A 22288-nucleotide genomic window follows, 5' to 3' on the forward strand; every position below is an offset into this window, starting at 1 on the left:
ATCTTGCTGCGGTCCCTGGTTATCAGGCTCCTCAGTAGCAGACTGGCAGGCTCAGTGGCACAGTTCCTCAGGAGAAGCCTCTCTACAGGCGCTGCCCACCTTGGCACGGCGCTGCGCCACGTCTGGGACCGTATTCGATCCCAGGAGTCCAAGGAAGCCATCCTGGGCTGTGTGTTGTGCATTCTCAACATGCACAAGAAGGTGGAGAACTGAGCTCTCCCGACACGTCCTGTTAAACTCTACACTTGCCTGTTGAACAGAGACCGGACAAGCAGAACTGGTGAGTGAGGAGTGTGTACAAAGGGATGTGACAGACTTTTTTTCAACGCTCATTTGGACTCCAGAATATTTTGTTTTCTTATCAGGACACTGGCCATGTCTGAAAGTATTGTAAGGAAGGTACAGCCCTTCACCATTGGGACAAGGCTGTCAGTCCCTGCTGTGCCAAAATGCCAGGACTTTGCACAGAGTTATCTACAGAGCCAGAGTCTAGATAACTGCACGTTACAGCACAACCTGAACTCGCTCTACCTCAGTCGATCGCAGGTCTGTGCACATGGCCCCTGTCTCGTCTCACCCATCGCCAAGCAGGTAGCCCCTGTGAAACGCAACCAGGAGGACATGGCAGCTGAGGACCACCTGAACCAGAATGTCGCTTCTCCGTCTGCTGTTTCCAGATCCATTAAGAAGATCACAATCTCTGGGAGTAAAGAACGATCAGAGAGCAAAGTGTCGGTCGGACCAGCACAGCTCTCAATCACAGGGTCCACATCTGAGAACAACAACAACAACAACAACATCACCAGCACATCAGATCCACTTCTACCCAGGATTGTGGGAGTAAGCTGTGAGAATAAGCCCAATTCTCAATTCAAGGTACATGATACAGTTTACTAATGAAAATATGCAAATCTAACAAATAGGTATCTCAAGAGCATTTGTTAAAATTTAAATTTTTACTCAAAAAGACGAAATGTAGGTAATTTTAGACACAATTTAAGTTCTTTTCATAGTTACTGCATCTATAAAATTTAGTTCACTGACATGAATCCACACTTTACTCTTTAACAGAAATACTGTTGAAAAATGAACTTCAAACTCAGCATATAAAATAGACATTTTTCTACATTTATCTACAGATCAAATATTTAGCATTTTAAGCTACATATCTATATTAATTTAGTAATTAAAGTAATTTGGATTTTTGACGTTTTGGTTATAATAGTAAATCTTTCTAAAATATTGGTTGACAAATGTATCTCGACAGAAAGGACAGTCTTGTAGTAGAGATACTTTTAAAATTGTCTAAATGTAATAATGCTTGTGGTTAGAGACATTTTTCATAAACATCTCCAGCACGTCCAGGCCCTAACATTAGCTTGTAACTTATAAAATGCTAATTGCTGTTGACTGGTTTTCTTTTAGCCTGTCACAAGCTCCGTCGTCCTGTCCAGCTTGTTCATTTAATTTACAACTTATTAAGCGCTACCAGCTATTTAACTCCATCTTACCCTTTTAGGTTTTACTCAGAAAAGACAGCAGTGATGATTATCAGACCATGCAGGGACAAACCAGGACGAAACTGAACGGAGAGAAATCCCAACAGGTAAGAAGATACTCAGCTAGCTTAACTGCTAAATTAATTTGCTTATATAATGGGAGTTTACTTTAAAAAAAAAAAAAAAAAAAAAAAAAAAAAGGCAGTCATATCATGTTAAAAATTGAGAAGTGGATGTTTTTTTTTGAAGATGATGCTATTTTTCCTAACTATTCAGACTGTAGGAAAAACAGTTGTTTTGTTGTGACGCAGTGGGGTCTTTGTAGCCAGCTGTGGACTCGATGAATCTCTCTGAGTTTAGGAAGTGAAGTCATTTTGTATTTCAGCCAAACTTAAACAGTTTTATTATATTATACATTTGGAGCAAAGTCACACAGAGGAGGGGACGTGTTATGGGAGCAACGTGTCCCTTAACCCCTGACAAATAAATACCCCTTTTGTTCCCTCTTGTTTAGCTGTAATGTTTGTAAGAAATAACAGAATAAAACAGTATAGTGTATGTGGTGTATTGTAGGATATTATTTAAAGTCAGTGGGCTGTTGGATTTGTTCCTTGTCGGAGTCCTCAGTGTGTGTGGATGAAGTGCTCTGTTACAACAGAGCTTGCAGAGGCAGGGCTCACTGGAAAACATGAGGTCAGGGAGGGAAGATGTTAACAAAAGAAAAAGACTTGCTGAAGTCCTGGTGGAGGCTGGTAATAATAACACACTGACACAGCAATGGCCTCATTTCCCCTTTTAGGACAAAAAAGTACAGTTCTCATCTGCATCATCTCTTCCTCTTTAACCACAACAATATATTACTTTTCCTCCTCTCATGTATTATTCATATCAATGGCCAAAAATGGTTGTAATTATATTTGAGATGGTGGTGGCGCCTTTGCCTGTTCAGGTATGAAAGAATAAACTTGATCTGCCAAAGTTCTTTAAAGGTGATATGTTTACATGTACTTAAAAAAAAAAAAAGATCAGACTTCCAAGGATTTGTCCGTTACTGCTTCCTTCATGTGCCCAGATGTTTCCTGATTGGAGCAACAGGAATGCTTGTCCATTAGTCGTGTTCATTCCATCTCACGTAGTGCTGACAGTAGGTTTTTGTTCAGAGGGACCTTGGGGCCAGTTTGACACATGTTTGTAATGTCTGGATGGTAATAAAAAGGTGTAATCAACATGAATGAATCCTTCAACATCATCTGTCTGTAAGGTGGTTGTGGCTGGATAGCAGCGCCTCTGCCTTAGAGGTTTCATCAGAGCCAAGCATCATTTAGTGATCAGATTTTGTCTATTTAAGAAGTCTAATGTTGCAGTCGAATTGCCATCTATTGTTTTCAAGCCTGTGTTGTCTGTTCTTTGTGTTCACACAGATTTCAGTGCCTGAGTCACAGAAGAAAGAGGCTCAGAGGAAAGAGAGTCATCTACACACACAGAATGAGGGGTCTGCAGCTGTTATGTCCCAGAGTGACTGCTTCACTCAGCGCAACTCTCTCTTCAACAAGGAAGTACTTCAGGTAAAATGTGGCATGCATACTAAACCTAAACCAACAGTTTCTCAAATGCTGCATAAATTTGAATCCCTTTTCATGAAAAATCACAGCACTCTTCTCACTTTTCTGTCTTCCCTCATGTAACTGAAAATTCATAAATGTTTGAGGAGGGTGTACTTTTTCCCTCTCCACTTATCTAGAATATGCATATTTTTCAAATAGAGATGTTTTTTATCATTTTAAAATCCAACCAGAGTAAGTAAAAACTTATCAGAATCTCTAATCACCACTGATGTAAAAACGCTAAATGAAAAGAAGCTGGGGTAGGGTTTATCTCAAAAGCAACAAGTTGTGTTGTTGAGATGAAATCAGAGTGGAAGCTGCCTGTCGCATGACCTGCAGAGGAGAACAAAATATGTACTGGTTCTTATTTTGTCCCAAGAACTGTATGAGCTGTGTTTGGCTGAGGGAAGAGAGGGAGGGGAAACCGCCACAAGTGAAGCAATTATTTAGGGATGAGATCATTGTTTGGCTCAATCTCTTCACGCCTATGGCCCAGAGAGACTCAGCCAAGCAGCACAACTGGTTGTGTTATCTCATCGCTGCGTCCACCCCGGCATACAAGGACATTTTGAAATGAGTTCGGTGGAGGGACATTTTGCTCTGTTGAGCAGCCTATCCAAGTGATAGTCTGTTTACTTCCAGTAATAAGACATCCATTTTGGATGTCAGCTGAAGGAAACATATGATGTATGTATGTGTTGAAAACAGCTCTCTAGCACGTCGTTAATGTTAACAAGCTTAGCAGCCCTTTGCTCTTAAGTGGAGCTCGCATTTCTGTTGCTTTGAGAGGAAACAGCTTTTTTTTTTTTATTTTAACTTCATTTGAGAATGTACTTTAAATAGTCAGAGGTTTTGATATCTGGGGACCTGCTTGTTTTACTGGGATTTGGTTGACTGCAATCACTGATGAAAATGTGTTATTACAGTATTACAGTACATCGAAGTGGAAGTGAGCTTTCCAGAGAGAGACTTTTAAAGGCCCCTAATGTTTCAAGCTAGGGGAGCAAAGCAGGTCACCACATGGAGAAACACACCATCTGTCTCTGAAGCTGCTCTGCAAAACATCTCGCCTTTCACCATCCCGTTTCCATCATAGACAAAGTATAGAGACTTTCACTCCCACTGTCATTTCAGGGCCAAGTTGCATTACTAGAGAGGTTAAAAATGCGGCTTATTGGTAAACATTTTATAATGTGGTGAAATATGTTCCATTGTCCTTGTTTTTCAGTTAAAATGCTAAAATTAGATGCCGTTAAAGCTTGCAGAAATGAAAGGCAGTATGAAATAGAGCACTTTATGCTTTCAGATTCTAATCAGCAAAAGATGGAGTTTGTTTTTAAGTTATGTTCTGTGTTGACTGCAGATCTGTTTTCCTGTGTGGTCACATATTTTTCGCATAAAATCAGGAGCAGTGATACAATCTGAGCTGCATGCATTAGCTGTCTATTCTCTGTGACTAGACTAAAGCCCAACTGTACATTTTGATAAACAGACCATTGTTGTGGAGAGCGAACAGGAAGAAACAAGGGAATCATAGACTTCCTGTATGAGGTCATTATATGCCATGGGAGCTAGTGTGAGGAGATAGGGGCAGGCCTGTTTTGTCAAGCTCTTTTCCTTCTGTTCAACCCGAAATACCTCCGCTGCCCCAGGGGCCTTGTAAAGTTAATGACCTGCCTCTCTGAGGAGAAGTGACATCACATTTTAATCTCGAGCAAAGAGTTGTTTAGTGGCTTTGTCATGTGCGGTCTTGATGTTTTATTAATTCAAGAGAAGGATTGCTGTAGAGTCTATTATTTAATGTCAGTCATATCAGATTCCTTGGGAAATAATGTGTTGATGTAATGTTATAATGACTTATTTGTGTGCTTAACTTGTCATTCTGCGGAGTACAAAAAGCAACTCTGTGAAAAATAAGTTCTGCTGATTTTATCAGTTGCATGAATCATTTAGGATCATGCTGAGAAATGGAAGAACCCGACTTGATTTATTTCTCCATTCAATCATTATATCTTGAGTGGGTCACTGACTTCCACACCGGGTGCTTTACAGCAAACAAACGTGCACTTTCCAAGAGTTTCTGACTTTGGCCACCTGGTTTGGAGTTCTCACTCCATATAAATGTTGCCAGAAGGCAGCTCTGCAAGACAAAGCCTTATGCAATGTAGTTCAGGAACTTGCCAAGAGAAACTTCTGCTCTGCATAACATGACATTGGAGAACAAAGGGCTGTTCTTGATGTGTCTGAAGCTCCACATTACTTTAAGTCATGGAAGAAAATGCGGCCTGTTTCCTCTCCTGACCAGCAGAAATAATGCCATATTTACCATTATACTACTCACTATACGGCTAGATGAACTTTCTATATTAAAGCTCTGGATATTAAAGTCATTAAAATACTTCAAAAGAAATTGGATAGTAATTGTACCATATTTCCATATATGTATTGTGGATCCATATAAATATATTTATGTGTTTACTAAATATCTTTCACTTGAACAATAGATTTTAAAACTAAATGTTCAAAACTAAATCGGGGATAAATTACTGTCACAGATTGTTACTCAGAGATATTGCAGTGCATCCTTAGTTCTTCCTAAGCCAACATTAGCCATATCTGATCTCTTAAGTGGATTCAGAACTGAAAAATCTAATCAAACAACAGAAACAGGTCTATAAACAAACTTAATGGTCCATTATGTGTCACAGAGTGTAAAGCACATCTGACACATTTGTGTCTGTTTGTGATGCAGGCAGAGGCATGGATCAAAGGCAAGCTTCAGGACCTGAAGGATGGCTGTAATATTCAGCGCTGCCCCCTGCAGGACTGGGAAGAAGCCTCGCAGACGCTTCAAAGAGACCTCAAAGACTTTGAGAACACCCTAATTCAACTCAACCAGGTAACAAAATGAAGCAATATGAGCCTGGAATCTAACTCAAATATTACCAGAGCAAGCACATCAGAGCTACCCACATCCTAAATGAAATGTTTATTTTAACTTTTTAACAGGTAATGGAGATCTGAATGCAATCATTAATCACTGTCTTTGGTGCTAAAAGAGTCTGTCAGGTCGCATAACACATAACATAATGGTCTTGTAGGCCTTTCCAGTCAACCGGAGAGAAAAGCAGACCCTCAGTGTTCCAGACGGCTCTGTCAAGCCAGTTTATACTTTCTCCCTCAGGAGAAAATGTTTGGAAATGGTACATTGCTGATAATTAACCTCCCCTGACACTCAGACAGCCCAGGAAAGGCAGAGGCAGAACCAGGAGATTTTTCAAGGGTATATCCAAGAAATTAATGGCAAGTTTCCAACAATTGTGCAGACGTCACATAAACAATGACTGACAAACTGGAGTCGTCAAATGTACTCAGCCACTGTTCCATGTTAGTCTGGTTGCTCTGCCTACCCTACACCTTCAATCAATAATCTCTTTATGTTCCTCTCTGGTTAAAAAGATGGGTGAGCAGTTGATCTGCAAGCTGAACCCCACTTCTGATCTCGTGAAGAAGCAGCTCAGCCAGCTCAGGGACCAATGGCAGACTCTGAAACAGACGGCTGCCAATCAGACGAGGGCCCTGGGTGGAGCCAAGAACCTGCAGGAGTTCAACAAAAAAGTGGACAAGCTGGAAGCATGGATTAAAGAGAAGGTAACATTTTTATCCTTTTTCAGAGTAAATTTTATTGAGCCATAGACAACACATTTTTAATAATTTTGGATATTGTGATATTATTATTATTAATGATACTACTACTATTACTGCTAATGAACAATTAACACTAAAAACAGTTGCCCCAGAGTTAAATATGAGTAGACAGACAGCTCTAATCAACGGCTGTCGAAATAATTGGCACAAAAAACAGCACTTCCTAATACAGGAAATTAGCTCAGTATCCTGAAGACATCTCTTGTTTGTGTATATTCACCAGTGTAAAACATCTGCCTGTCATTATCAAAAAGCAATCATCTCGAGCGTTTTAAGCCTGTGTTTATTTCTCCGTTCATGTCTGTGTCTGGCACAAGGGAACTGATGATTGATAATGGACCTGTGGGAATGTAATGGAGGATGTTGCTTATGAACTATAAAACATCCATCCCAAGGGGAGACGGTATTCTCCATTTAGTTCCACTCATCCTTTCCTCTGTGCAATAGTATCAAGTTCAAAGTTTCTCTCCTCATGCTGAGGGCTATTTCTGTTTAGCATCCTCCTTGGTAGCAGGGATAATGTGGTATAATCCCGGTGCCTCTAAAAAAGAAATAACGGTTGGGTTCCTGACAAATGGGGAGCTATAAACACTGACTTTTATGTGTGCCAGCAGGAAGAGGAACAGGCTCTGGTAAATGTCCTCGGGGAAAATGTCGACAAAATGCAGCTGACCAGAAGAATTTTAGATCTGAAACAGGTGAGCATTATAAAGGAACAAACACAGGGATGTATTAACAAAGCATTTGATAAAAACATTTTACATGCCAAACGACATTCTTTGGGTAAAAAATATATACACATTTCCATATGTTTATGGTTTATATTACAATTTTGTAGAGGTTTCCCAGGCCTTTATCTATGGCTGACTGTAATTTGTCTCTCAGGGTGTATGGTAAAGACAGCTGAGGTCATAGTTGGATTGTGTTCCACTGTTTCCCTGCAGGATGAGCAGCTATACAGAAACCTCCACGAGGAGATCAACCACTTGGCCCTAAAACTGGAGAAACAAGGGAAGACAGATGGCAAAAACATCTCCAGCAAGAGGAAACACATAAATAAAATGTACACTGTGTCCCTTAAACTGAGATTGAAAATGTACGCAGCATGAAACATCTTTAATCCAAAGATAAACTGAAGACTGAACTTGTTTGTGTTGTCATCTGCTGTGTGTTTAGGTGGCTGAAGGTTCAGTCTCATCTGAAAAACTACCATGAAAATCTTCAGCTTGCACTGGAGGTTTCCTCATTCTACCAGCAGGCTGATAATACGTTGTTTGCTATTAATAACATGGTAAAATTCCCTGGCTGCTTAACTGTTAATTCTCCAATTACATCTGAGATTCACACAGAAATTCCATCATTGATACGTATCCTTTCTTTTAGAAGAAAAGCATATCTGCCTCTAAAGAGCTGGACAGCTTCGGAGACAGGGAAATACGTGACATCGCCAGTCAAATCATGGTAGGAAAAACGTCTTTTTGCTAAAACAGCACCGTCTAGTCAGATCTTGAAAGTGTGTTGCAGAAGCCTTCTCTACCTAACCTACAGGCCTGTGTGTGGTAGATGCTAGATGTGAGCGTGTCCCAGCTGTCTAATCTGCATCCTGCCCTGGCTGCTGGCGTCACACAGAAGCAGAGCGAGGTGAAGGACTGCTGGGCCCTTCTTCAGAAGGTTTTCAGGTAAGACAGCCAGCCAAGGATACCACCAACAACTATGGTGGCCCTATGAATACATGCACCATTTCATCCACTAATTGGAGCACCAAAGATTTCCACTGAGCTGGAACTGTATTTTTCTGTTACTACTCTACTGGTCCCCTACATTAAAAGTCTACACCAGCAAAACCTAGAAGACGTTTTCCAAGTGAAAATTAGTTTTGTATAAAGAGTTTTCTCTCGCTCTTGATTAGCCGTGTTTAATTTGGATTTGAATCAATGAAAAATTATAAGCAAAGTGAAGGACGAGTCTGTCTGCACGTCTGGAGACCGACTACCACACAGAGCATCAATCACCACCCACTTTTTAGTTTATAATTTTCACTTTTCTGCACTGCTTTGGAATTTCACCATGTGTTTGATTACTGTAGTGAGTGAATAATGTCTTGGCTGACTGAGTCAAGTTGGCAACACGGTCTGTTCTCTCCTCACTCTTAAAATCTTGCAGTCACCTGAAACTGTCTGTCTCTCAATCTCAGATAAAAAGTGTTTACAAGAGTATTTTATAATTTTTTACAGCATTAGTAAAACAAATGTTTTGTTTAATAGCCTACAGTTGTGATTCTGACTTTTATATCATATGACTTTTTCTAAGGGAAAAGTGATGTGTACTTCTGATCAGTTGAATAACACTTAATGAGTACTGTGCAGCCAAATGTTGACTAAATGTTATGGTAATATGTAAACCAATACAATACAAATGACACATTGATTGTACATTGTGGTCTGTACTGAATAACTGGCATCAGTTACATGGATGCATAGTGAAATATGTGGCATTTTTTGGGATACTGTCCAAAATGTGAAGGGTAGTCCTCTGTGAAGCATTTATGTGTTCAGTAAATTTCAAGGCCATGTGCCCATTAGATTTTTCATGATAGCTGTGCTAGAGAAGAGGTCAGGGAGTCATTAATATGATTAGGATTCATGAATATTCACATCAGGTTTGATATCAGTATGATCAAAGTGCTGGACAGAGAATCATTGCAATCCTTATACCCTGCCTAGGCAAAGAAGGACTGAACATTTTCCATGCTCATAATAATAAATAAGGTCAGGAGTAACTGGAGTCCACAGTTCTGACATCCATCTCCAACATCTCCTGCTTTCCAAATATTTCTCAGGCTGTGAGCCTCTCATGTCGGCAGGCTATCTTTAGTTCCAAATATTACATCATCTCGTCCGTCTTATCAGCTGTGTTTCATGGCTATTTAAACCAAATAACACAAACACTGGTAGAAAACTTCAAACCCATAATTGGAGTTCATCGTGGGGCTCTAAAGCCCTGCTGTCGGCACAACAGTAACCTCTTGCTCTGCCCGCTCTGTAGGAGTGACAGGACCACACTCTCTCCCACTGGCTCCACTTTCACCAGGGAAGAAGCTGACCCGCTGACACCGGCCCGAGAACCCCAGGGCAACGTGGGAATGGAGACACAAAGGATCATGGGAAAGGAGGTGAAGGAAGAGCAGAATCGTCTGAAAGGCTGTGTGGTAAGTAGCTTTGGTATTTTGTTCTATTACTGGAGTGACCACGTTGTGGCTCCCAACTGGGACAGAACAACACCATCATTGCTGGTGAAAGATGAGTTCATCCTCTCCCAGTCTTACGACATCTGCGGGCACAGAAAGTGACGCACTTTGTCCTTTGGTTTGGAAAATAGCTGATTTACAATTTGAGAAGGTTTTTCCTAAATAACTGTGTTTTTGGAGTCTGTCAGATGTGATGTAGAGCAGCAGTTTAGTCTTGGCGCCCGGCATACTGCTGGTTTTCCATCCTACCAGCTAGTTAGTTGCACTTCATAATATCGCCTTTCAGAAACAGCCTTGGTTAGTTAGGATAAAACCCAGCAAGGCTCTGAAACTCAAGGACCAATGCCCCAGTGGATAAAACACATTTATAACATAGCGCTGTGTTTTTCGGCCACTCTTCTCTATCTCTTGAGAGGAACCTCATTCTGCAAATATTATGAATATTGCCCCGTAGGAGTCACAGGAAGAGCTTTTAGAGGTGTTATTTACCCTGGCACAAGAATACCATAAGTTTCCATGAAAAATGTCAAGCCGTGACTGTACAACATGGTTGAATGGTTGGCCAGAGCAAATAAGTCTTTCCCTCCGACCCAAAATCCTAATAGTTTTCATATCCTTTCACTTTATGGTAGAATAATATCTTGGCTTTCAACTGCTCTAACAAAAGTACACAGTCATTGGATTAATACTATATTATTAGATGATGGGTCAGTCCAGGGTGAGTGGATAATCTGCAGAGCATGTGGACTCCTCAGACACGACATTCTTCATCTTGGAGGCCAACCAGCACTTTATTGAACATGTGGGCGCTCCTATAGTAGCCCCACTGCTGAAATATTGTTAGCGTGTCTTAGAAGAGGAGGTATTCAGAAACTTAAGTGTGTGGTATGTTAAAAACCAGTAATTATGTTTATATTTAGGCATTTAAGTAAGTACATTAAATCCCTTTACAATCCATAAGTGAATGCACAGTGGCTATTTACTGTCTGTTTAGCCCAGAGGCATCCCATGATGTAGTGCTTCTCTCATGTTTTTGACCCCGAGCTCTAGTGAAGTCCCTGCTGAGTCTCTGGCCTTGTTTTGCCCAGTGAGAAAGTGCCCATATGGTTGAGGAGAGAAAACTTCACTCTTTCCATTCTCCCTGTTTTTCGGGTTCAATTTCCCTGCTATTGTGTTTAGGCTTTTACTGGCTATGTGGCCTCGCCACCTGTGACAAGGGCCGATCAGGCCAGCGAACCAGACTCAGTTGTTTTTCTCAACAGGCGCTGAGCTTGTTGGCATGGCTGTCCTGAGCCCTCTAACAGCAGTTAGTTGTGTTTATTGCACTGGGAGCTGGGAGTTACCTTGGTGCACTGTCTGTGGGAGCACCACTCGTTAACTCTTTATTGAGAATTAATAAGACAATCTGAACAAAACCCTGGAGCCCGAAGGCCAAACTCAGTGCCAGGCACAACCACCAGTCAAACAGTAAAAGTAATTTGTCACATACTTTTGTAGCGCTTTAACTCCAGCTCCTGGGTGTGCTGAATTGATTACAGTATTTTTAAGGGCGCCAGATGCAGCTGCACAGGTCTGTGGGCTGGTGGTGACTCTGAGACATTTACATATGTGCTAGCAGACAGTATTTTCAGTGTATGCAGTGTATGTGCAGACATGTGTGTGCTGTGCACACATACCCACTTTGTTCTTTTTGCCTCTACCTCTCTTGTGCAATTGAACTCAGCTGATTAATGGTAAATATAAAGGTTTTAGTATCTATATGTGTGCATACATAATAATCTATACGTCAGTGTCTATGATTCTGTTGTAGTGCAGCCAATATTAGCAGTAGTATGGCCTCTTGTTTCTGAAGGTAAACATGGCTATCGTCTGTTTCTCTGGCTAATTGTAGCCAGATGCTGGGGCTGCAGACCAGATGGGCTTGGTGCTAAGTGATAGTTCTTGGCTGACATCACTTCATAGCACATTGCAGAAAGACACACAGGGGAAGAGGAGATCAGTAGAAAACAGATAAGAATCAACCATACCTAGATAAGAAGAAGTATGCTGAAATAGGAGGTGATTGGATGAAGCCTAAAAACACAGAATACCATTGAATATGACATAACAAATCATTAAAAAGGCTATTTTTTGCTGTGTCTGACATCATTTTTTTTCATATGGCAGAGCAGGATGTTGAGTACACCACAGGAGTTGTTTACAGTGGAAGCCACTGTGAAGTATGAAGGACAGAAGCAAATATCAAGGGAGTTGATGTCAGCGATGGTTATCAGCCCTGTCAAATGAATCACACTGGTTTGTTAGTTTTGCAGTTTTAACACATAAATGGGCCGATAATGTACTCTTTGAAACTCAGACTGAGCCTATAAAATGACTGGCGTGTTAGCAAATTATGTTAGACCCCTTCAATTTACTGCAACTCTAGCATAATTTTTGAGGTGACACTTTTCTCCAGCTCTCTGACTCACTTCTTCTATAAGCCCAGTCAGAAAATAATGTGGTTAAATTAAAGCTGCTCCATAAAACACTATTATTAATGGCTGTTTCGTGCTTTTTGGCTGTCATGTAAAATCAGCATTTCTGATTTGTTAACATGAAAGCATTGACAAATTCATATTTGCCTTGCTGATTGTTACCCTTACTTCTTCCAGCACTGTTTTTGCTGGCATATGTAAAAGACTTTATATTATGTAGGACAATTAACACAGCATGATCTGCATTTTTTCTACAGTTGGGCAGTGAAATGTCAGCATTAAAAGTATGTCTTTGTAAATTTAATTTAATTATTTATTTATTTTTAATTAAATAATTTAATTAATTTTATAATTTAATTAATTTAATTTTAATTTAATTAATTAAATAATTTAATTAAAAATTAATTTAATTATTTTATGTTTATGCCAACCGGTTTTGGTAGTTAAAACAAGCAAATCTATTTACCTTGGTTGCATAGTGCTTCAGTTACACATCAAACACAAAGAATATAAGTACATGCCATACAAAAAAGAAAACCACACATTTGAATAAATAACATCTCTAAGATTCCTGTTGCACTTCAGTGTTAGAGACAGCCTTTTGCAGTGAAGTGCAGGTGGTGAAAGGACCCACTATCAGGATATCCCACTCAGATACATGTAGCCCTCATTGGAAACCTTTCTGCAGAGTCCTTTGGCCAACCCTAGAAGTACTCAGGTTGTAAAAGACGCTTAATGGCTGTTGACGTCTTTAATATATTTCTGCACATAGACAAGGTCTACAGCTCTGGCATTGACCTTACTAAAAACTCCACTGCATAGTCCTAAACAGAGTGTGAGTGGAGAGCCGTGGAAATCAGTATCTATGGCTGAAAAAACATGGCTGCCTTTTAATGAGAGTTGGGGATAGGGGGTTTAAAAAGCGGTTGTATTTCCAACTGTAGTGGCCCTTTTTAGTCATCAGAGTGGTATAGCACATGTTGGCAACCTTGTTATTCTTAATGTGTTCATTCATAAAGCAATTTTGATTAAACTTTTTCTGCCATCTTTAGTATTTTTGTTATAAATTTTGATGCTGTCAAAGAGAAGAAACAGCTTCTGTCTTCGGTCTGGTTTTGGGTATTTCACTGAGAATAAGCAACCTTTGTATGTAAGTATGCTTTGTGTCATTTACAGGAGAGACTTTACTCTACGCTGGGCAACTCTCCATGTTGTCCAGCGTCCAGCCACATTGTAACATTCCCACTAGCAGTGAGCTAAAGCAACGCCTCATTGTCTACTGACTGCTCACAGCATAAAATCCTCCATCTGAGATGTTTATGCACCCATTCACTCAACATTTACTCAGTGGACAGTTGACAGAAAAAGCAAAACATTACTCACATGGCATGTTGCTGATCATTTGGATTTTCCTACAGAGACTTGTTGTCTTTTGTCCACAGAGTACCCTTGAATGTGGGAGTGGTAGGAGAACAGCGAGCTGCCAAAGCCAGGAGCAGCAATCAGTGAACCACACCTCTTCACCCATGGGAGACGGCCCGGCCTGTGCAAATGATGTCATCGTCAGACATCAATTGAAGGGGGAAAGGTGACATTTCAGTCTGGCTTCTCCCTCTCTCTCTCTCTCTCTGACTTACATAATGAGAGGTCTTTATGTAAGTCATAATTGGAGTCACATGTCTGTGTTTTCTTTGCAGCAGGAAGCTCAGAGTTGAGCCCAAGCTTGCTGCTGCCCCGCGAGGCCACCCACAGCTTCATGTACAGCTCCAGAAGTTCACCGTGTCTGCTGACAAGGTGACTTGACCCCTGCCAGGCACACCTGCATTTCCCTTTCCAATCACAAATCACTTTTCAAAACTATTTACATATTCCACAGACCATTAGATTGAAACAAAAATGGTTCATCTTGCATCAAATCCTATGACCTCAGCCTCAGAATTCATTGCTATGAATTGTCATTCAGCACTGCATTTGTACTCATTAGTTATTACACCATTTTCTCGTAACCAGCCACAGACATTATATCACATTTACTCATTTCCAGTAATTGTCCTAATTTTCTTTGACAAAAGCTGGGTGGGTTTAAAAGTCAGGATGGGAAACATCACCTGGATCCTGGCTGCTGTGTTACCTTTGGCTCAGCTAAATGTCATCTCTCTTGTTCTGTGATCCGCTATTCGTCTTGTTTTTAACTGTCCGTCTCTGTAACCCTTTCCCTCTCCCTATTCGTCTCCTCTCTACATCTCAGACTCTGTCCTGGCTGAAAGACAACGTGTCCATGGCCACACAGGTGTGTTCAATAGCCAGTGTTGAGGGGCTGGAATCAGCCAGGAGGTGCCAACACGCTCTCGAACAAGAAATCCTCACCAACAGAGCCAGGATAGAGGTGGTCAAAAGGGTAAGCTTAAACTATCCTGTCACATTTACAGTTTCTCTGCAAACACAAGCTCTGGATGAATTCCTTAAATGAAACGCCTGGTTTGTGTATTAATCAAATAATGAGCTGACATTTTATCTGAGACAGCTTTAGTTACCCAAAGCTTCAGATTAGGTTTGTGTTTCGCAACATAAATCCCTTAGTCATCACATGCTCTCATCGGTTTAACGCCCCGTCCTCAGGAGGGCCGCGGGCTAGTCCGTGCACAGCACCCAGGCAGTGCCAAGATCGAGGAGTTCCTCAGCCAGCTGGAGGTCCTGTGGGAAGAACTGCGGAGGAGGCACCAGAGGAATGCTGTGTTTCTGCAGGCCTCAGAGGAGCTGGGTTTTAGGGTAAGATTCATAAAATATCTCATAACAGGCACTCCTCCTAAGTCACTTACCTCTGAAGTTATAGGGGAAATTTATAGTTATGACAGATGATTCTGGTTCAATTCTCCCATTGTTAGAAGCTTTAGGCTGGCCCAGTGCCTGAGCTGTTCATACACACATGGTTAGAAGCTCATTTACTTTCATCTTTACTAACTTAATTGGCAGAGTCTGCAAGGTATTTCCCCCAAAATTTATGAATACTAATCCAAAGAATATAAATTGCACTGCCATATAATTCGATTATAGGATGAAAAGCAGCTGCAAATCCACCCAGATTGATGACAATAATTCACCCATTATTGTCTCCTCTGTACAGTACATCACCTCTGATTGTTTTCGCAGTGAACTAAAACAACTAAATCACTCGCAAATCACAGCAGGAAAACCTCACTGAACTTATCCTGTGTCTCTCCCAAAAACTATCTGATTCTCCGTTTTTCTACTGTCAAGGTTGTTAAAGTGCTCCAGGCCCTGGGCAGCCTGGAGGCCTGGCTGGAGTCCGTGGAGCTTTCCATGAAGGAGTCTTCGCTAGCTGGTGACCCCGAAACAATGAGCATGGCTGAGAGGGAAAGCTGTCTGCTGGAGAAAGAGGTGGCAGCACGCAGCCTGGAGCTCAGTGCTCTCAGGCAGGAGGTGGACCGCCTCCATGGCCACAGTCACCCACACACACGAGGCTTGCCAACACGTATGGAGGAGGTAGAAAGAAAGTGAGTTTTTCAGAGGACAAGAGGGAGAGATCAGTTGTAGCCCCCTGACATCTCTCATCATGGAAGACTCATGTTATGGATTCAAACAATCAGACTCTACCCTGGTGGTTTAGCTTGTTACTGTGGTCAGGAAATAAAATAAGAATTTTGTCAGTGTTTCCAAGAAGTCACAGGTTAAGGCTTGCCATTTCTGAAATCCAACATGGAAGAGTTTATTCATAAAATCCCCAGTTTTTATTTAAAACAAACAATTTCAGCCCATAAACCACAAAAATATATATCCATAAGTAGCTTTTTTTTCTAATCTGGCAAAATATTTTCTCCATGTGCTCATTCTTTGCAAGGCTCAAGTTTATTCATTTGTGATTCATGCAGCACTTAGCGAGGTCTACCCCACAGTCTTGACATGCACTTCACCCACAGCTTGTCAGTGTGTGTCAGAGTCACCCACTCCATGTTTTCAAGATGACGTCTCTCTCTTTGCTTGGCCTTCGAAAGACAGGTTGTTGCCATGGATTCTCAGTAAAAACCTTATGATGTTGGCTGTTTTACTGGACGTACTTAGGCCCATTAACACAAGGTCAGACTCTGTAAATAGCACCAAGCTGACCAAAGCAAATAAAGACACGGAAAGGACTCAGTTTAAGTGTTTCCAGGGTGGGGGTGTTAGATGGGGCAGGGATGGACACTTGTGCAGTCTGAGGAACCATTGATGCAGGTAGAAACTTTCACTAAGCAGCTGTTGGGCTGATGTCATTATTTATCACTGTATGCAAGCAACTTAAGGCTCATTTATTCTGGAAAAAATACCCTTTCAAATTGCTGCCTTTACCATCTCAAATATAAACTCTGCACGGACAGGGTACCTTCATTCTCTGAAGTACAGCATATGTTTATGTGACACATGAAAAATGATTACATAAGCAGCCTTCTAGCATGATAAAATGCACTCAATATGCTGCTTGAGGCCTGTGTAATGTAGCCCTGCTGAAGGATGCAGGGTTGTATAATGCGGATGTGGATGACAGTTAAGGTGTAGCTGGTAGTTTAAAAATGATGTGTTTCCCAGGTACCACCGTGTCCAAAGTGCCCTGACCCAGCAGAGCTCGGAGCTGCAGGACACCCGAATGCTGACGGAGTTCCTGGAGCGCGTGGAGCTGGAGGAGAGCCAGGAGCTCAACGGTAGCCAGTACAGCCTGGGCCAGGTGAGACACAGCTCAGTGTGCCAGTGGAATGGAGGTGGACGGAATTTCATTTTATGATGCCCAAAGTAACGTGTCTCTACAGAAATTTCCTGACTAATTTGAATAATTCACACACCTCACTATGCTTCTTCAGTACTACTTTCTTCCAAAAAACTGGTTGACAGTGTGGATTATTCAGAGTAATGGAAACACCATTTCTGGGCATATATATTTCTGTTGAATTTTTAAATGTAATTCTTTAATGCTTTGAGCACCACAAGCAGATGAACTCATGATGAGATGAACTCAGTTCATCTCCATTGTTCTGGGGTAGCAGCAGAAATCTCAGAGATGAATATTTTTAAACTTGGACGCATAAAACCAAAACCCTCTGTATGGCTAGATACCACTTGGTCTATGTTTTCATAATTTTGGTGAATAGAACCTTTTTAATGATGTGTTTAATGTGCCCTTTCACACCAATCAAGTAGTTAAATCAATAACAATCCTTTCTTTGTACAAAACAGCCTCTCCACAGTGAGATTTCCTCAGCTCCTGCCATGCTTGGACTCCAAAGCAGTGGCGGTGGGGAGCCCCTGATAGAAAGCATGGGCGACCCTGTGGAGGAACTACGAGAGGCTGTGGAGATGCTGAATGACACTGTGAGGGAAAGAGGCCGGTCGCAGAGTCACGACCAGGCCATCCAGGAGCTGCTGAGCAAGGTAAAGAGATGAGACTCAATTTATATTGAACTGTTTCAAGTCAGCAGTCTTTAGATTTTTAAATCAGCTGTTGGCCGCTATGTTTGTTAAGTTATATTGATATTAGATATGCTGAAAAGTCTTTAAGTCCATCTACATTTGTCGGAGACAGCTGCACAAACCAATAGAGCCACATCTGGTTTGCTTTTGTCTGTGGCTGTGTACTTTAATAGGCCCCAAATGAGCCACCACTCCTCCTTGCATGAGTGTTTTTTCGTTAATTCGATTTATTCTGGGTAAAAAAGCAGTACACATGTCAAAATAGCACATATACACATGCCCAGAGGGGACTCCATGACACCATTTTAAGCACTAATTTGCAATGTGGCTCTCATTGGAAAACAAATATTACATAGTGAAGTATAATGACTTAATGACATCCTACGAGTACTCATGATGACTTTGCACTACACTAGCATGCCAGGCTGGCTGTGCGAGTGGAGGAGTGCCTGTGCTGCAGCAAGGAGCTCAGCCTGGACATCCTAGAGAAGGAGACAGACATGGCTGTCCAGTGTGAGCCAGACCGCTGCGGCCTAGAGGCTCTGCAGGAGAAGCAGGACCACCTGGAGGTGAGAGGGAGATGCCGGCCCATGTTGTGATTATGGTGTAAACATATAAAATGATTCACTGGTGCTAATACGATCCAGTATTCCATTCCATTGACTTGGACCTCTGTTTGGCGCAGTGAAAAAGGGGAAGCCCCCCTCTCTTTCTCGCACTCGCCTCCAACACATTGTTCCACAATCTGTTTCCTGTTGTGCCAGGTTTTCTCACATCTAAAAAAGAGGCCAACCCACCCCGCTTTGTGCTGTGTTTAATTTATTATATAAACTGCACTGTGCAATCACACATATACACACATAGAGCGTGCAAAAGTTTATTATTCACACAGGATATTTATTTATGGTTGTGTGAGTCACTGTTCTGTTAACTCTCAAATGTGTGTGTGTGTGTGTGTGTTTGTGAGTAAATCTGATGGGGTGTGTATATGCGTCCGGGGGCCACGGGGTTGGAGATGTGAGGTTAGGGATGGTAAAGTTCTGTGTGAGTCATTTTTGGGCAGTGTTATGTTTATCACACGCACACACAGCTGTCTGGACTTGATACCATTGAAGAACAGAAATGACTTAATCTCCCAAACTGAAATAACTGTGCCGTCAGGAAACAGGCATCCACTTCTCAGTGTTCTTCAGGCTTACTGTAGCTGAGAAACGTTAAGAAGTATTGCTCCCAGAGAACCCTCAACACTATTAATTACTGCCTCGTCAAACGCAGAAAAAAGTGGTCAAGATTGCTAGCTTGCTATAGCGTGGCAGGCCATATGCAGACCATATGGGTCTCTTGCTGAATAATATGCATAAATCTATGGGGATGAAGTCATAGGCAGAGATACAATTGGTACCGGCTGTCTGAGCAATACCAAGAATGATGAGAGATGATAGATTTTTATTGTGATTCTCCACAGATTGACTATGAAGTCATCAGAGAGGAGGTGAAGGAGATGGAGGACCAGGCTTCTCGTCTGGAGGAGCTGTGCCCAGAGAGAGTGCATGTACTCGGGGCCAAGATCCAGGCAACGCTGCAGGCATGGACAGAGCTGGGAACGAGTGTGACGGAGAACAAATCACGTCTGCAAGAGTTTGTGCAGCTCCAGGACTTCTTCAGGAGCTACCTCGCGATGATGTAAGCAGGGCGTGGGGATGTTGTGACCCCTTTCACAGCCAGACACTCTTTCGTAATCCACTTTCTGAGAACATCTGCACATTACAATATCTTTGCAAGTAAAGAACAGGATGTTCCTCGTCAAACACAGGTCCCTTGTGAAATGTATAATTTAAGATGTGCTGAAGAGGTCAACGTAACTTTCCTGAGCCCAGTGTGACAAGGCGATGAATGTCTGTCCTATCAGAGAGAGAGTCTGGTCATTCTCATGTTTTGTGAATGTATGGCTTTTCTTACAGCCCTGTTCATTGTCTAACACACCCCCTCTCCTCCGGATAGCTCGTGGACAGAAGACACCAGGTCATGCATTTTCTCAGATATCGCCTTGCATCTCGGGAAAGACGGCCAGAGGCCATTGGCTGCAGAGCTGGATATGCAGATTGAGCAAAAGTTTGACGAGTTTGACGAGCTGGCAGCCACAGGGAGAAACCTTTTAGACAAAGATCACCACCTCGCTCAGATGGTGAGCAGGTTCACACACATATACTCACTGTGATCCTTGAATATATTGTTGGAATTATTTTTTTTTTATGCTTTTACAAAACCTGAGTAATGTCTTGCAGGTAAGAGAGCGCATGGAGGAACTTCGGAGTATGCTTGGGTGGATTTTGGTGCACTGGAGAGCTCAGAAACAACAGTGGCTTCACAAGAAGAGTAGACAGGAGCCTTCACAAGATAACATTTACTCTGAGGCCACAATGTGTTCCCCATTAACAGAGGTAAATGAGCAGAGGGTTGTTTCCTCTAGGGACTGAGTTTGGGCCTTAGGGGGAAAAAATCCCCTTGAAAAGTCATAAAATGTGGTGAATGATTATTTGGAGTACGATTTTTATTTTACTAAGTCAGATTTCACTCATGAAGATAACTATCGTCTCTGTATGCTGATGAGTGAAGTTTTTTGTGTGTGTAAAAACATTTGTTAATATTTTTTTAATCAAAGACAACTTATGATACGACCTGAAGTAGACAATTTTGGCATCAGGCAGACAGTAGCTGAGAAAAATACCAAGCCCCCGCAAATCAGGCCAACTACAAAAAGTAAAACAATGAATAAAACAAGAAATATAACAAAAATTCAACAATCAAGTACTGATTGATTGACTGACTGGGCATGCAGAGTGGAGAGAAAACGAGGCCAAGCCTACCATATGTTTCCTGCAATTGGAAAGAGGTTTAAAACATTAGTTGTGCAGATTAAGTGTGTATCCTGTGAATATTTGTTAATTGTTCCCTCCGTGGCTTCCCTTATAGAGTTTAGCTCCTGACCTAGAGTCCTACCAGTCCCATCAGTCCCCAGTCATCACATCAGATGAAGACAAACCAAAGGCAGCAGGAGACAGCCAGTTTTCAGTCCTGCCATCCACACAAGCTGAGCAGCAGGATGAGAAGCAGTCAGAGGATGGGTACGAACTCATGAACAGCATCGGATCACGGGGTGCTGAGGCCTCCTCCTCAGAGTCTCCCAAACCCTCCGTCATGGTCCTCAAAGAGCCCAGCAGTCCCTCTTTAGGGGGCACGGTTAACCTCATCTTCAGCTTTGGTAACACAGGGGACAGCCAAGTTCAGGTGCTTGACCCACCTGCTAGGACAGATGAGGTAGTGGAGAAGACCTCTGAGCCTGTCCACAGGGTGAGAAAACACACTCATCACTTTACACTAGAAGTCACCATTGAAGGCCTCCACTGTTATTACATTTTTTCTTCACCAAAGCACCGAAAGGCAATTTGCATAACATTATTTGTTGCTGTTCCTGAGGACATCACAGGAACTTGTTGAGAAATTCCCTGTTCTGTCACTGCATGGGATCTCCCTCCTTGACTATCTGCTGCTGTTCATTTCCTCCCTCTCCTTTGGCCTTCATGTCTTCCTTTTTCCCCATTTTCTCCCTCAGCCCACTGTGCCTCAATCTTCTGCCTGTAAAAACTTTTGGAGGCGCTGCCAGGGGCTTTTGGAAAATACTTTGGGTAGTTTAAAGCGAAAGAGAAAGATTTATCGGCAGAGTGCAAACGAGGTAAATTGCGCGGTGTGAAATGGCATTGCATGCTGCGTCTCGAAGTGTGGTGGGACTGCATGCTGTGTGTAGTTTTCTGGGGAGAGCATGCTCTACTAACCCCTGTTACAAGGTACGGTCTTAAGCTTCCCCATGTTGTTGCCCTGTCTGTAATCCTGCCACAAGAGTAAAAGGAAACATTGAAAGTCTAAAATCTTGAGTGTTGCCAAAGTGCTATCATACTTGCACTCACATCATCTCCAAAGTCTCTTCGGCTGGAAAATTTACAGTTAGCGTGAGAAAAAAACAACAAACCATTTTACTGTCAAAACTCAGAATTTCCCACTTAACTGCAGTCATAAATGCAAATACAAACCCAATAAATTCTGTTTTAATGAAGCACATTCTGTAGTGATATTTAATAGGATGGGAATGGAGAAGTGTTACTTTTACAATCCATTTGTAAAAATATAATAGTAATGAATGAGATGTAGGGATACATATATCTATCACCAATAATTGAACCACAATAAATTGTAATACCTTAGCTTATGTAACTAATATACTTTTGATACCACTTAATG

At 41.8% G+C, this 22288-nt stretch overlaps 1 protein-coding gene across 6 annotated transcripts in view; it reads left to right on the plus strand.

Moving 5' to 3' along the window:
* Nucleotides 1–39: 39 nt before the first annotated feature.
* LOC122997103 (spectrin beta chain, non-erythrocytic 1) overlaps nucleotides 40–22288 on the plus strand; it is a 29453-nt gene continuing 7204 nt past the window's right edge. For 2 of the 6 annotated variants that reach the window (XM_044373078.1, XM_044373082.1), the window contains exons 1-24: nucleotides 40–876; nucleotides 1520–1606; nucleotides 2921–3064; nucleotides 5856–6002; nucleotides 6563–6754; nucleotides 7423–7509; nucleotides 7756–7874; nucleotides 7988–8102; nucleotides 8195–8272; nucleotides 8375–8490; nucleotides 9857–10019; nucleotides 13975–14120; nucleotides 14230–14326; nucleotides 14781–14930; nucleotides 15152–15301; nucleotides 15791–16047; nucleotides 17117–17252; nucleotides 17759–17953; nucleotides 18409–18561; nucleotides 19458–19675; nucleotides 19994–20177; nucleotides 20278–20433; nucleotides 20966–21343; nucleotides 21606–21725. In XM_044373078.1, the coding sequence (XP_044229013.1) occupies nucleotides 376–876; nucleotides 1520–1606; nucleotides 2921–3064; nucleotides 5856–6002; nucleotides 6563–6754; nucleotides 7423–7509; nucleotides 7756–7874; nucleotides 7988–8102; nucleotides 8195–8272; nucleotides 8375–8490; nucleotides 9857–10019; nucleotides 13975–14120; nucleotides 14230–14326; nucleotides 14781–14930; nucleotides 15152–15301; nucleotides 15791–16047; nucleotides 17117–17252; nucleotides 17759–17953; nucleotides 18409–18561; nucleotides 19458–19675; nucleotides 19994–20177; nucleotides 20278–20433; nucleotides 20966–21343; nucleotides 21606–21725 (4089 nt within the window). In that variant the 5' untranslated portion in view covers nucleotides 40–375. The remainder of the gene's footprint in view (nucleotides 877–1519; nucleotides 1607–2920; nucleotides 3065–5855; nucleotides 6003–6562; nucleotides 6755–7422; nucleotides 7510–7755; nucleotides 7875–7987; nucleotides 8103–8194; nucleotides 8273–8374; nucleotides 8491–9856; nucleotides 10020–13974; nucleotides 14121–14229; nucleotides 14327–14780; nucleotides 14931–15151; nucleotides 15302–15790; nucleotides 16048–17116; nucleotides 17253–17758; nucleotides 17954–18408; nucleotides 18562–19457; nucleotides 19676–19993; nucleotides 20178–20277; nucleotides 20434–20965; nucleotides 21344–21605; nucleotides 21726–22288) is intronic. The other 4 variants (XM_044373081.1, XM_044373083.1, XM_044373080.1 and 1 more) reach the window with 3 other exon arrangements.

Source organism: Thunnus albacares, chromosome 14 (assembly GCF_914725855.1).
Source record: "Thunnus albacares chromosome 14, fThuAlb1.1, whole genome shotgun sequence".
In the NCBI taxonomy this organism is placed as follows: Eukaryota; Metazoa; Chordata; class Actinopteri; order Scombriformes; family Scombridae; genus Thunnus; species Thunnus albacares.